This window comes from Thermobia domestica, chromosome 13, assembly GCF_964235325.1.
Source record: "Thermobia domestica chromosome 13, izTheDome1.hap1.1, whole genome shotgun sequence".
NCBI lineage: Eukaryota > Metazoa > Arthropoda > Insecta > Zygentoma > Lepismatidae > Thermobia > Thermobia domestica.
Window position 1 is genome coordinate 62927993 of NC_137466.1, and position 16260 is coordinate 62944252.

The window sequence follows — 16260 nt, forward strand, 5'->3', positions numbered from 1 at the left end:
TAGGTCTCTGCGGCCAAGTTCAAGTTCGAAAAAGTAAATTTGGCGAAAATCGTACTTTGCTAAAATCGCGAAAATCATCCTATCTTTTAAGGCCCGAAAATTGACAAAATAAATAAAACACAATGAAGACATTTCCTATCATCAGAAAGAACATTAAGGCACAAAGGCAATATGTTTCATGACCAGCCATGTCTTAGGATGAAGGTTAGGTAAAAATGTGCTTACATTTAGACAACCAATTTTTACTGAAATTATCTAAAATATAATAAATAAAGAAAAACGTAAAAGTTAGCTGCGTTCAAGCACAAAATTATTCTCATTGCATCCACTCCTGCTTCGATCCATGAGGATATCTAACTCACAGTGTTTTTTAACGACTTAAATTTTTAAGAAGTAAAACTCATTTAATTTTAATTTACATCATACCCTGAGTTCTATATTTTCGTGTCTAACAAAATGATGTTAAAAACCCTGCATATGTCTACAGCTAATAATTATCTCAACGTACAATGACAGCACCCTTGGGAGTTATTCAGATTTTAACCTAAGATACGAGTAACATCTCCTATTTACATGTTTCTACATTCAAAAGATACAAAAGTAACATTGATCCAAGCCAGATCCAATACAGAGATAAATTATTCTTTGCATAGTTATTTTGTTCTGTACATTTATTCCATCTGTAGTTTTCATCTGTTCATTGAAAGAACAAGTTAAGTAGAGCTTAAAATAAACGTAAATACCTTCCCATTTTGTGAACCTGAACGTGAATTTAGCTAATGTGAAAACTAAATGTAAGTCGGGAGTTCTCCTGATTCAAAGTGATTGCTATTGTGTCCTGACAAAAATAACTTACTTTCCAATATTTACTGAAAAAAAACGTAGAAATATCTTCTATAATAATAATACTCTTAAAAAACTGAGCAAAAATAAAATTTCCAAAACATGATATGCTTTCCTTATGTGTACTTAAATACAGAAAACAATTAACGATCTTATCTCACGATGTGCTCTGTATGAGAGTCAAAATAATGGGAATTTAAAAAGAAATCATTATAAATATTGTACTTTATTAAATATAACATCAGTAAATATCTTTGAAGATCTTAGAAGTAAGTATATGTGAACAGATAATCCATAATCAGTACTCAAGAAGTCAGTTTTTACAATATTGCCAATATATTCATGGAACAATTAGTCACTGGTACACATCCTTTTGAACAATTTCAAGCATTTAAACTCATCACTCAACTTCAATGGTAATTATTCTGTAGATAATAAGCCTTTCGATAAAATTTTAAAACATACAGTCATTCGGGAAAAAATCTGAAACAATTACCTCTAAATCTTTAAACGTTAAGTTAAACAAGAAATTTTAATTATCTGACTAATATGTAAGTAGTTTGCTCGCTTCACAATATATTTTACTCATGTTAAGACTTAATAAAAGTTTGTGATTAATCTTGCAACATGACAGAATAAATAAACTACCGAAATAAATATTTAATTCAGTAAAACTGTAACATTGTTAGTAATCTTTCGCGACTAATTTTGTATTATACATACTGAATCTGATTTAGGTATTCACAATATATCTTACATACATCTTCTGTACTGTTAGCACCAGATTATTTACTACATGAACCAAGTAGTAAACATTTCTATCTTACTATTACCCAAGCAGCTATTTCCTTAACGCACAGAAGAACGTCTCTACTGCTTACTTATTTTATGAAAACTAGTTTCATATATTAATTCACTCCGGTACTATGACTTTCCACTTATCACTTTTCGCTATATCATTATTTTCTGGTCCTATTAAACTTCGTCCAACTATTTCGTCTCTCTTCAAATAAATATCTGAAACACGTCTTATATCCTCTCTTTTTACATTCATTAACGCTTCTCGATGTTTTTGCCGTAAATCATCGCTCGTTCTATACAGAAATTGAAGCATTCCTTTGCTCTCTGGGGGGATTGGTGAATCCACTTTCTGAAAAACACCGAGCTTAGCTTCTTCAATATCCCGATCTGAATAATCATTTTTTGAAATCCATTCGCTTGTTCCATCAAATATATCAAATGTCTTAGTAGAATTTGGATCTCTGTATGAAAAGAACTGGAAAAGTCCACCCCCAGATAGCACAGCGCCCGAACCGTAAGCACCTCCTTTCTCTCTAATATTGGGGTGTAAGTACTTCGAAGTAACGAGTCTTGCAAGAATCCGCAAAGGGGCATGATCTGCATGTTCGTAAGGCACTGTTGGTATACACTTCGCGGCGAAATTCACGGCTATAGGCAACATGTAATGCACGCCACTGTTTTCTTGTATTAACGGATTAACATGAGTTTCAATCAATGGTGAACTTACTTCTCCCGGAAGAGAATTGACAAATGACTCCATATCGTCCAAAATTTGATCTTCGTTTTCTGGAGAAAGGTTGAGAGCACATCTAAGATGTTTTTTACATAGAAGTCTTTTGGCCACGTCTTGCATTTGACACATGATTTGTTCCAGGTTGGATTGTTGGGATAAATCTTTCATTCTTAAGATGTATGATATGCCGCCAAGAGTCTCTTTTAATGCAGCCACTGGACTGACTAAACTTGAAGATGTTAACATGGCATAATGATGCCCCATGTCAGCAATGCCATTAGCTAAATCAGCTGCCATCATCTTTATAAGAGTTTCAAACCTTTTCAGATTTTCCATAGTTACATCGTTAAATATTTCAGACCAGATGCCAAACATATCTTTCACATTTCTGTCTAAGCAATACGAGGAAAACAACAGTCCTTCCTCAAATGAATTCATATTATCAGTGTTTTCGGCTAAATGAAAACTAACGGATAAACCTCCTGTCTTCAAGTGTATAAGTTGATCTAATTCCCTGAAATCATTCTTTTTCGTTCCCATTTTAGTAACAGTACTCGCAAATAACGGAAGTAAAGCTTTTGCCTCTGGATCTAAATCACGAACATTTAAAATTCCTCTCAAGTATGTTACACCATTTGTTGGTACAGAGCACACTTGAACTGGCACATTACAATATTGAGTGTTTGTCACAGAAACCCTATCAATTTCCTTTTTCAAGTCAGTTATGTGTAATGTTGGGAGACACGATAGATCATCTTTCTTTTGCTGTTCTTCAAGCATTTTTTGTCCCTCCATGAAAATATACTTTCTATCGTGTTCCGCCAATGAAGAGATTTTGCTACTCAAAACCTCTTTCTCCGCTTGAACTTGCTTGCTTTCGAAGTCAGTTTCCGGAGACATGGTCAGAATTAGTTTATGGGAATTGCTCTTCAAATACTGGTCCACTTTTTCTTGTAAATACAGCTTATTTTCTTTCAAATTCTTTCTTAGCTTATCCACTTGATTACTTACTTTCAACGCTTCGACTAGATCTCCATTATGGTTCCATACTGGAATGAGTGACATTGCTAAGTTGAGTCCAAAATCAGCTGTCTGGTGTTTAATGCCTAATTCTATAGTATGAAGAACAGCTTCAATATACTTTTCATCGAAACCATTACGAATGACTTCGTCTACAGTCTTCTCAATAATATCAATCACTTTATCAAAATCCTGTTCACTTAATCCTTGAAGACCAACATTAAACACAGTATCTTTAGTATGTGCTTCGTATCCGGTTACAGGTGAAAATCCAGCTCCAATATTAGGTTCCACAAGATTTCTGTAGAAAGCAGTATTTGGTCCTTTCACTAATAACTCCGATAACACTTGAAGTACAAAAGTTTCGTATATATTTGTTATGTCACTACATAAATAACTAACTGCTAACGTTGACTGTTTATTGGGATTAGGACTCATAGGATCAAATCTACACGTAATATGCTTTCGTTTCGCAGAATTCCACCTATTTTCTGACGGCACATCAGTTCCTGGCTGAATTCTGGACATTGTTGACAAGTAATTACTATTAATATATCTTAGATGATCGATTACGGGCAAATTACCGTAAGAATAGAAACGAGAATTACTTGGGTGGTAACATTTTGCATGAAATGCTTTCAAATCATTCCATGTAAGCTTCGGTATAACTAAAGGATCTCCTCCGGACACATATCCATAGGTATGACTTGGGAGAATGCTGTTTTGTAATTGCTGACCAAAAAATTGTTGAGTTTCTGAGAAAACACCTTTCATCTCGTTAAACACAACTCCTTTTATTATAATAGGTGAATCTGGATTGGTGGGGTCTTCATGTTCCAATCGCCAACCTTCCTGCTTAAAATCGAGTTCTTTTAGCTGAGGTTTAAAAACGGCATCAAGGTATACGGACATCAAGTTTTCATAATCTCTTGGGTTTTGGGTCGAGAAAGGGTACATCGTATAATCTGGACCAGTCATAGCATTCATGAACGTAGCAAGGGAACGGTTTAACATTTTAAAGAACGGGTCTCGACACGGAAATTTTTCACTACCACACAAGACAGTATGCTCTAAGATATGTGGAAGACCTGTTGAATCCATAGGTGTTGTTCGGAACGCGACACAAAACACATTATTCGAGTCATCACGAGCAATATGCAAATAATCTGCACCAGTTGCTAAGTGTTTCAAGCGCACAGCTTTCAAATAAAAATCTGGAATATCTGCGACTTGCTCAACAACGAAACCCTCAATTTCTGATCCTTCTTGTATATTCGCAATATCAGCACTTCTTTCGACAGATACTGCCGGTCCCGCAACTGGACAGAAACTTTTGCTAGAAGATGAAACACAACGCCGTTGTGACAGTGTATTAATTCTTTGAAGATGATCCTGTTGCAGATGAGTGTTCAGTTTTCTAACATTAGTCCTCCCGGCTAAACTAGTTGAGATGGTCACTGATGACGGACATAGTCTGGACAAAAATAGTCTTAAGAAAGAAGACATTCTACCACTTCTCCAAATCATGATGGATTCACTCACACAGGCTTGGCAATCTGCAACGATGAGAAAGTTGAGTTTTAGATGAGAAGGGGTAACAATTGATGGCAATAATATTCTAAATATATTGAAATTTGCACAGAAAAAGAAACAAGTTTCAGCAAAAATAAGTGTTAAATGGGAAAATTATAGGTCCTACGAAATTCCCTACATAATCCTTTATAATATAATACACCTGCATTAGACTGAACCTGTCTAACGTTGAATAAATAACGAAAATATTTTATGCTCTCGTACTGTACTATATCGAATTCTGTTTTAAAAATACTACATTAAAAAACTTTTACGTATACACAATATCCTATCATACACAAGTAAAGTGTCAAGCAAAGGAAGAATAATCCTAATGAAATGAGCATAGAATCATATATTTTCAATCTCTTTGATTTCAAGAGCACGATCCAGAAGGACGTTAGAATCAAAAAGTGAATAAAGAAAAGATCTGTTTCTATCCAGCAACTGATGTCGACACTTGTGTGTTTGACCTTGGAACAGCTGTGATAATTGTTTTCTCTGAATTTCTGTGTTCTTACATTTTAGATTTGTTTTTAGTATTCATTCACAAAAGATTCTGCGATCTGTATATTTAATGAGTTCGTGCACAATGAAAGTATATACAAAATCTATAGTTTCTAATGTTCCTCTGTTCAATCCTTTGTAATTCGGTTTATTTTATTAGAACACTCCTTTTCAAAATTAATATCCTAGATTTTGACAACTCTGTCCCTGAGGAGAGTTACATATAGGTACAATAAGTACTTTTTGGCTGGAACAGTATGGTAAGAGGGTGACGTACTTGATAAAAAGTCAAATACGAACCGATGGCCCAGGTTCGATCCTCGCTGGAAGCGAAATATATATTCTCTCCGCTCAATGTGGTTCAGTTCAGCCAAAGTGTGTTTATAAGTACAAACTGATATCCTAGCTTCAATACTAATATATTTTACTAATTTGTTTCATGAGATGAAACAATTTTGACAGTAGTTGTATTCTCAACTCCCACGTCTTTGGCTATACAAACCGCATATTTACTGTCTAAGTTCCACAAGTAATATTTCGGAGCCGTTTTCTTTCCTTGAGGTACTTCCGCAAAGTTTGTATTAGCACTGAATCGACAGTGAATTCAGTGTAAAAGAGAAAAAGTACAAAGCGAAAGAGAAAAGGTTTATACTACGCGTAATGGGTTGCAATTTCCTGTTCACTGCACTGAAAATATTGTTTTTATAGAAACTGAAATGGTTTTATTACTTTTTCTTCTTCAATTTTATTTTTAAATCTTTTACTTTTAAAGTGGCCATCGAATATTTTCCTACAAAATTACCATTTTATAGATCAAGTTACAAATTTTCTTTCCTGAAAATATTGAATATATCTTTAGTGTACGAAATACACTATTTGGAAGTTACTATCACAATTTCCCTCATTTGAGTGAACTTTACAGTTTGTAAATATATATGAGACCTAAGACGCAAGTGAATGTAACAATATATTGATTGACCTGCTGTATTTTACATCCACCAGGATAAGCTACGTACAAATTGACAGAAATGAATCTTATATATGTGAAGCCCATAATTGGCATGAATTTGTTGGGCGAAGAGTCCTTTAATGTTGACACTGACCGATGAAATAAATGAAGAAGTTGTTGTTCATTCAGTTACGATATTGTCATAAGAATGTCAACATTATCTAACAGGGTTATTCAACATATAGAAATAGCGTTTACTGAGTTAAAAACAAAAAAAAAAAAAAAAAAAAAAAAAAAAAAAAGTTTGTGTTGGTAAAACGTAAGTTCTGTGCTTAAAGAGTTTCAGAATTAAAGTGTAGAATGGAAATAAGAACAATGTAAAAACTGAACACCGTATCTGCACCAGAATCAAAATTTATAGAGAAACATTTTCTTTTCAATTTCTTATTACACTGATATATTTGTACAGAAAGTGTAGTATAGAAGTATGCGTAATATTTATAACACAAGTCTTTTAGAGAAACTCTTCCTTTATATAGCAACTCTTCTTTGCTTATTTACTTAACAAGATTTATTTGAATATAACCTGCGAAGGGAAAGCTAACAAAAGTATACGGACGTCTGGAATCGAAGATCAACAAGGTCATGTGGTCACTGATCATCAAGGAATCCTCAGAATTAGAGAGGTATACATAAAATATCTGTATGATCAGAAGAATCGCCCCAAAGATGTTGAGATCGAAGCACGGGAAAAAGTGGGTGATGAAGAAACAGGACCCAATATATTGTAAAGTGAAGTAATACAAGCAATCAAAGACACGCGCAGGTGAAAGGCTACAGGAGACGATGACATACCAGTAATTGCTCAAGGAATTAGGAGACAATACAATGAAAGTACTGACTTCACTTATTAACAAGATCTACTTGAGTGGAGAATGGCCAAAGGATTTTCTTGATGTCACAATGATTACACTGCTCAAGAAAAAGCAAGCAAAGAAGTGCAGCAAACACAGAACTATTAGCCTGATTTCCCACACAGGAAAGATTATTGCACGCATACTGAACAGGCGACTGGAAAGTAAGATAGAAGAGATGTTAGAAGAAGATCAGTTTGGATTCCGGAAAGGAAAAGGCACCAGAGATGCTACTGAATTGATGAGAATTATATCAGAACTAGTTCTTGATGTGAAGGAAGAACTATGTTTGTGCTTCATCGACTGGCGAAAAGCTTTCGACTGGGTCTGGACGAAACTTTTGAAAATACTTAAAGAAATCGGAGTCAACTGGAGAGACCAATGACTCATTCGAAACTTGTATATCGGACAACGAGTGAAGTTGCGCCTGAATGAAGGAGAAACCAGTAGTGTGGAGATCGGAAGAGGAGTCAGATAAGGGTGTAGTATGTCGCCCCAAGTATTCAACATTTACAATGAATGTTTAATGAAGGAAGCATTAATGGGAATTGGAAATTTCAAGATTGGAGGGCAGATCATTAACAAGATCAGGTATGCAGATGATACAGTTATCACAGCTAGAACCGAAGAAGGACTATAGGAGATAATTGACAAAATACTCGTAGCTGACACAGGAAAACTATATGGAATGGAAATCAACATCGAAAAGTCGAAAGTCATGAGAATATCCCGAGGAAACGCGTCTTTACGGGTCAGAGTAGAAGAAAGGGAACTTGAAGAGGTCGAGAATTTCAAATATCTGGGAAGTATTTTGACAAGAGATGCCTACTGTACCAAAGAGATCAGGTCAAGAATTGCCATAGTGGAAGAAGCATTCAACAAGAAAAGATCCCCCTTAACTAGCAAACTCAATATTGGTCTTGAGAAGAAGGAAGAAGTTGGTCAAGTGCTATATCTGGAGCATTGGACTGTATGGTTTTGAGACTTGGACATTATGGAAATTAGAGAAGAAATATTTAGAGAGCTTCGAAGGAAAATGGAGAAGATAAAATGGACAGAGAGAGCAACAAACTAAGATGTTTTAAAACGGATAGGAGAGAAGAGGACACTTCTATAGCCAGCATCCTTCGTAGGAAAGGCCAATCGGATTGGACATATCTTGCGAAGAAATTGTCTTCTTCATACCACCATAGAAGGAAAGAGAGGAACAAGAAGAACACAAGTGATTGATGATCTAAAAACAGAAGAAAATATTGGGAGTTAAAAAGAAGAAGCTGAGGATCGAAAAACGTTGAAGAAACATTTCCAGGCCTAAATCTAAAGTTGAAAAAAAAAAAAAAAATTAGTCCCAGAACCTGTTAAAAGGCAGAATACTTAATAATAATAGCCTGTAAGGCAAGTTCACACAGGAATTATCAACAACAAACACTACAGAACGGTAACGAAGTGAACAGTGTGACGGAATTAAATTAATGTAGAAGGAAAGGAAACAAAAGGGATTTGTAATTTACGTATTATTTGTAAGACTGAGCCAATGTTTAAGAAACCCTCGTAGGAGCTTTTCGCACCCCCACGCCCTCCCCGATAGTTAATAGCACAATCACTCATTTTGCTTTGTAGGACTGTGTTAGCCTTCGAAGCAGTACAGGCGTGCGAAACCAACTGATTTCTTAAGTAACGATGGCGAGGAACGAGTTTTCTCCATACTAGCAGCGTGTTACTTGAACTGAGTGTACATGGAAAAACAGTGTGTAAAATTGGAACTTATAGTTAACAGGGGACTGTTTTTCCTTTAGTTTGTGCTACGAAACGTTTTGACATGAATGACTAATTTTATAAAAAGGGTATAAAGAGTGGAAAATCAATGAATGAAAACTTTATACGATTGAGTTTGTAATAATTATTAATAACACATTAAATATTTGACAAGTAAACTGAGATTTATGGAAGATTTGGAAGACATCATATCCACCTAATTTCCGCACACTTAATGAATTACAGTTGGTTTGATGAAGTGTGTTTAAATTTCAACTTATACTGGTTAAAGCAGGAGATTTTAAATTAATGCTATTCACAATTCATCAATCTCTCTTGTTGAATCTATTGGAAAATCGAATCGGTTTAGCTGGGACATTTGCATTAGCAGGAATATTGCGCCATTATATGTTAATTATTTTTGCTGGTTTGACTAAAGCGTTACTAAAAGGTTTCATCTGTGAGAACTGGTAAAAGAAGTAAGTAGTTTAATAGCACACATATTGCGAATTTATTAAATACTGTTGAATATATATATATATATATCGGGTGTTGCAAAATAAGTGTTACAACTCTTGGGAGGTGACTCCTGCCACTGAGACAAGAAAAAAAGTTCTCTTCAACTTTCTGCTATCGGACATAGTTTCAGATCTACAAGGTGCCGAAAGCGTGGGAAAATGACTTTCGGACGCCAATAGTTCGGAAACTATCCAACATAAAGAGGGCGGGTAAAAAATTCACTGAAGAAATCATACCTGCTCTATTGAATTTTGCATGTTTCAGAATCCTACCGTGCATGCGCAAGGGATTCCCCAAAGGAACGTAGGGAGTCCCGGATAATCTGCCAAATGAAACTTGGTTAAATGGATATGAATTGATAGGCTTTCTACCAGTTAACAATAATTCGTTTGTCTTAAGTCGGTATCTGGAGCAAATACAAAATGGCGGACACCTTTATGCCCGTTGTGTGTGGTTGCATAATCGCCAGGAACGGATGCTGGCCAACAGTGACGTTCTGAGTATTAATTGTAGCGAATTTGTACTCAAATGCTCTAGAAAGACATCTGGAGTGTCGGTAGAGCATAACAGATGAAGCAGGGTGATTCACATGTGTGGAAACACTTAACGAAAAATGCCAAGAAATGTACTCATACTCAATAAACGTGAGTTCAAAAAGTCGGAAATGTAAGGATTAGCGTCAAGAACATGAAAGCCATTGCCAATTCACCAATAATATTCCTTCAAACCGATGCAATATGATGTGCACGGTTGCATACTAATAAGGATGCAACAACTGAGGCCAAGTTCAAATTATGCAATGGACTCAGTATGAAACTGGGTAAACTAAATGAATGTCACTAGTGGGATCGCATGATCGATATTGAAATGTGGCCAATGTGTGTTTTGATATCAACATGTAGCTAATGGACAAATGTCAACATGTCGCACTACTGCTGGACACCATCTCACGTGCGAAAACTAGGAAAATAACGTTGTACATTCTGCTATTACATCTGGTGCACCTTTTGGTAGAACGTAACTAGAACACGATTGTATCAATGTCCCTCTTTGTTTGGGACATTGTCCCACAGTCGACACATATGAAAAGAATTCTCTTAATGCATGGTTCAAATTCTGATAGAGCGTGAAAATAACAAACTTGTATCATGTCCCACGTCTTCTGAGACATATGACGTACTCGAAATATAGGAAAATACCTCCAGAAATTCGTATCTTACACACAGTGCACATGCCAAGACAAAGACTAAAATGAACCGATTTTGCACATTTAACACTACAGCTGGAACACCATACATATGGAAAATAAAACGACATGAGAATTAGGAAGAAACGTCTTAAAGCTCTGATTGTTTACAACTCTGCAGTAGGAGTAACAAAATGAAACACACAAGTATGTCGGGAGGTTGTACAAGAGGGCTTGCCAAACAAAGTGGCTTGCCAGGTACTCCTCAAAGAAATGAATACAGAGAAAGTGAGGCTTCTTCGAACCTCAGGGCTAGAGCGCTTGCTTTTACTCGCGTGGTCGCAGTTTCCAATCCTACTGGGAGCCCACGGCCTCAGATTCAAGACCCGAGTAGTTATTTTCCTATTTTTCGCACGTGGGACGATGTACCGGCAGTAGTGGGACATGTTGACATTTGTTCATTAGCTACATGTTGATATCAACACACACATTGGCCACATTTCAATATCGATCATGCGATCCCACTAGTGACATTCATTTAGTTTACCCAGTTTCATACTGAGTCCATTGTACAATTTCAACTTGGACTCGGTTGTTGCATCCTTATTAGTATGCAACCGTGCACATCATATTGCATCGGTTTGAAGGAATATTATTGGTGAATTGGCAATGGCTTTCATGTTCTTGACGCTAATCCTTACATTTCCGACGCTTTGAGCTCACGTTTATTGAGTATGAGTGCATTTCTTGGCATTTTTCGTTAAGTGTTTCCACACATGTGAATCACCCGCTTCATCTGTTATGTTCTACCGACACTCCAGATGTCTTTCTAGAGCATTTGAGTACAAATTCGCTATAATTAATACTCAGAACGTCACTGTTGGCCAGCATCCGTTCCTGGCGATTATGCAACCACACACAACGGGCATAAAGGTGTCCGCCATTTTGTATTTGTTCCAGATATCGACTTAAGACAAACAAATTATTGTTACCTGGTAGAAAGCCTATCAATACATATTCATTTAGACCAAGTTTCATTTGGCAGATTATCCGGGACTCCCTACGTTCCTTTGGGGAATCCCTTGCGCATGCACGGTAGGATTCTGAAACATGCAAAATTCAATAGAGCAGGTATGACTTCTTCAGTGAATTTTTTACCCGCCCTCTTTATGTTGGATAGTTTCCGAACTATTGGCGTCCGAAAGTCATTTTCCCACGCTTTCGGCACCTTGTAGATCTGAAACTATGTCCGATAGCAGCAAGTTGAAGAGAACTTTTTTTCTTGTCTCAGTGGCAGGAGTCACCTCCCAAGAGTTGTAACACTTATTTTGCAACACCCGATATATATATATATATATATATATATATATAAATTTTGAATGTGTAGGAAACCAAAGCCTTCAGTAAACCGTGTTGTAAGCAAAACGATGTGAAGAACGAATGAGAGAACAAAGAAAAAAAAAATTCTCAGAAGTTTTCCAACGTTATTGCACATTAGGTTTCATATTCGTTCATATATATATATATATATATATATATATATATATATATATATATATATATATATATATATATTGTTTGTTCCTGATGACGTTTATATTTCGTTGAAAAATATATAAATATATCTTTGCACAATAAATGTCATATACATTATCAATTATCAGTGGGTTTGTCCCTATAGTTTTTACCTTGTAGATTATTTGAAGAAAGAAAAAAAAAGAATAATACATTTGGATACCACTTCTTTCTGTCGTTCTTTGGATTGTCTTTGTTTCTGGGAGGGGAAAATAATTGGAAATTTTCAAACCATTATTATTATTATTATTCCCCTTTATCTGATTGTTTTGGCTTTACTCTTTCCTGCAGCAAGGAGAGTCAGGAGGTCGTGTTGGTGCTTGTCACAATAAGGAATTAACGATATAGCCTAGATTTAAAAATTCCCAGTATTCCCTAAGCGGAAATGACTTTAAAAAAAAATCACGATGGCATTTGAAATCGCAACCTTACTTTCGCAAAGCAAAAGGGCTATCCACTAACCATGCCCGCTCGGTGAAGCAACTGAAGACCTTTTATTACTGGTAAATGGAGTGGAAATCTGCTGGAAACGTTTGAAATTATTGAAGATTCTTGTCTTCGTTCTCATAACAGAAGATGAAACGTAAGGGAAGATAAGGATTTAGATTTCTGGGCTTTCGGCATCTAAGGTCATTTAGCCCTTCACGTTTTGAGGGATGACGTTCCTCGGCGAGCACACAATCCGGGGAAAGGGAAGGAAGGAAGCGGCCTGGGACCTATAACTTAGGTACCACCCCGGCAGTTGCCTGGTGTGAAAGCCAGGAATGCCAGGAATTTGCCCAGGAAAACCTCATTCAGGGTGGCTGGCCTGAAGAAGCGTTTTACACTTTTTTGACCGAGTGCCCCCACCGGGAATCGAACCCGGGACCGCTCGCACCGAAGGACTAGCGACTACGCTACGCGGGGCCACAGAAGATGAAACGTGGGCGCATCTTTCAACGCTGAATGGAATGGTTTCACCGTCTCTTTTCCAAAGCCCAGGAAGTTCCAGGGCAAGAGATCAGCATAGAAAGTCACGCACGGGTACTGTATTATGGGATGGTATTATGTTTTTCTCTTAAATTCTCATCATGACACTCGAGAATCTTAAAGAACACACCGAACAAGAATCTTAAAACCAGGCACATTCAGTCACATACATCTTCAATAACAAACCAGGCAACAGGCAAATGCGGTGGTCAGCAACCCATCCACCTACATGGGCTCTCCGACCTATGCAAACCCGGTTCAATGAAGAAAAGACTTTGAGTATAAGCTTTTAATGCCACAGACGAGAGAGAGAAGAAGAAATGTAAAGAAGTGAGTATAACAGTACATATAGGAATTTTCATGGAATTAACTTTGAACAACGGCGTAAATATTTGACTCTCTTTAGAAATGACGTTAAGTAGTACTTTTATACAGAAAAAAAATCACTTTATTAACATTTGTAGCTTGAATGACCTAGGCTTATATCACTTAACGAACAAACAAAACGCCCACTTCTTCATACTTATAGTATGACCCTTGCACTTTAAATCTTAAAAAAAAAAAAAATCTACTTGAAATAAATAAAGAAAAAAATATGAAGACATCCAAATAATTATATTAAATTTAGCTTGTTTCAGAACTTAATATTTTACAAAACAATAATAATAAATAACTTTATATTACAAACCTGAAATCTGGTTATCGCACTACAACCAAACAACAATTCAGGCTCTAAACACAGCAACTGGATGCCTGTAAATGTAGGAAAATTTTTATTTTGTATTATATACAATACTGACTACAGTACATTATTTATACTACAGCAAATATTGATAGCTAGTTCTTAAGCTGATCAACAGGCTCGATGAACGAAAGTAATAGTATCCAAAGAGTAAAATTCATTTTGTAATGTGTTTGTTTTACAATAACATATGATACTTGCGTTCACGAATATCAAGTTATTAAGGCTCGTATTGTCTTTATAAAGTGATGTCTTTTTTCTTTTTATTATTTAATGATTACTGGATGATTTATTACAGAATTTCACCTACGAATTTAAATGTATACATCAATATACAAATTCTCCAAAATAGATTCTGATTACAGACATCTTTACAAATGAAAATAATAGATACATATTGCTTCTAATACGTAAATAGTTTCTGAAACGTAACGAATGATTAAGCTTCTCACTACTACTAAGAAAAACGAACTTACCCAAAAATATGTCGAATTTTATTTAGTTATATCCAATACAGTTTAAATGAACCCTCTTCAGTTGGTATAAATTTATTGTTAAATGCTTCTCACATCCTAAATTTGTGTATAATTAGTTCTCCCAAATTACAGCTGAGTAAGCTGTTTCCTTCCTCCAATTTCATTAACTGCTAATAACACAAATAAGTTAAGAATACAATTACTGCGAATTAACAACATAATAAGAAACATACTTGTATGTTTCGCAGCGTTTTCTATATAACAACGTTGTTGATGATCTACCGCACTTAAAATATATACTCAACTTCAGTGTAATGTTAGTAAACTGGAAGAAGAAAACAAGATACTCAACTTCAAGAACTAATAACTCACACAGTAAAAGGTGAATGTCTTTGATAATCAACTGAAATTATGAGATTGACACAAAACTTTTATATGAGAAGTATTTAGCAAGACTTTTTTGGTTTAAACCAACTGAAGAAGTTGAAAGTAGTCACTGATATCGTTTTGGGTATAAAGAAAGCAAATTTATTTTCAGTAAGTCCGTTTCTCTTAATTCAACAGCAAGCGTCATATACACACTTTAACTTTTTTTTTTCATTACTATATTCAATGATTCTTAACTAAAAGTTAAACTGAAGTTTAATTTATTTACTTACAAAACATTTAAGAACGTACTAGATACATGAAGAAATCACAAATATGTCACTCTGAGTCTAGAGTACGTTTGTTTTATCTTGGCACGCTTCCCACCAGTGCACTTGGTTGGCTCTTCAATTACTTTCTGCTAGCACTCACGTGTACGTTTTAATCCAATTGCCGTCTTATTGGCTTTGTCGTGTAGGTGACGTTAGTTGTCAACCAGCCCATCAAATGAGGTCATTGTTATTTGGCAGATATTTGAAGTGCTTAGTTGCCATACGCGAATAAGTGTGTTACAGTGGTTTGTAAGTGGTGTGGCGTTTTGCTGTTTCCTAGCGTATTGTAACTCGTAACTTAACTGCGGTGTGGCAAGAACGCGTTGCAGACAGATTCATCCTTTAGGCGGAAAGCGTGCAAAGATAAAACAAACGTACTCTAGTATGAGGAAAATTTGAAGCTAAGAAATATGATTTACATAAGACGACAACAAATATTTGTGATATTCAAAGAAAATGAAATCAACCTCATTCATATATCTGTGATGTATAATCGTATTAAAAAAAAAAAAAAAAAAAAAAAAAAAAAAGACTTCCAAATCCTAACCAATACGTATAACCTCTTGTAATACAGCACAATGGATTCATGTTCAATGCAAAACATGTATCTAATATCGAAATAAAAGGCTTAATTTTCAACTATTATGTGCCACAGTCCTCTTTTGAGCTAATGTTAGGATTAGTTGAGAACTGGAATTAGTTTTTATCTGAAATTTCAAAAGATATAAGCCTTCTGTAAATCCTCCTGTTCAGAAGAAAACCATAGTAGGTGAAAATATGCTCTTTCCTTTAGTATTGGGCACTTGTTTCTACATAAGATATATTTTTTTCTTTAAACAATATGGAACTTACATTAACCTATACCTTGAGTCTAACTTTTTGAATATTAAAAACTATTGAACATACGATTTATTAAAACAAAAAGTCTACTCACACATCATAAGGAAATTTAGATGATTTAAAATAGAAAAGAAAAGTAAAGTTGGCAGCATAAGTGACAC

At 35.4% G+C, this 16260-nt stretch overlaps 1 protein-coding gene across 2 annotated transcripts in view; it reads right to left on the bottom strand.

Moving 5' to 3' along the window:
* Positions 1 to 403: 403 nt before the first annotated feature.
* The window catches only part of LOC145668174 (presequence protease, mitochondrial), a 21385-nt gene continuing 5528 nt past the window's right edge, over positions 404 to 16260 (bottom strand). For both annotated transcript variants that reach the window (XM_081735803.1, XM_081735802.1), the window contains exons 2-3: positions 14032 to 14096; positions 404 to 4953 (exon numbers count right to left, since the gene is read on the bottom strand). In XM_081735803.1, coding sequence (XP_081591929.1) covers positions 1757 to 4924 — 3168 coding nt within the window. In that variant the 5' untranslated portion in view covers positions 4925 to 4953; positions 14032 to 14096 and the 3' untranslated portion in view covers positions 404 to 1756. The remainder of the gene's footprint in view (positions 4954 to 14031; positions 14097 to 16260) is intronic.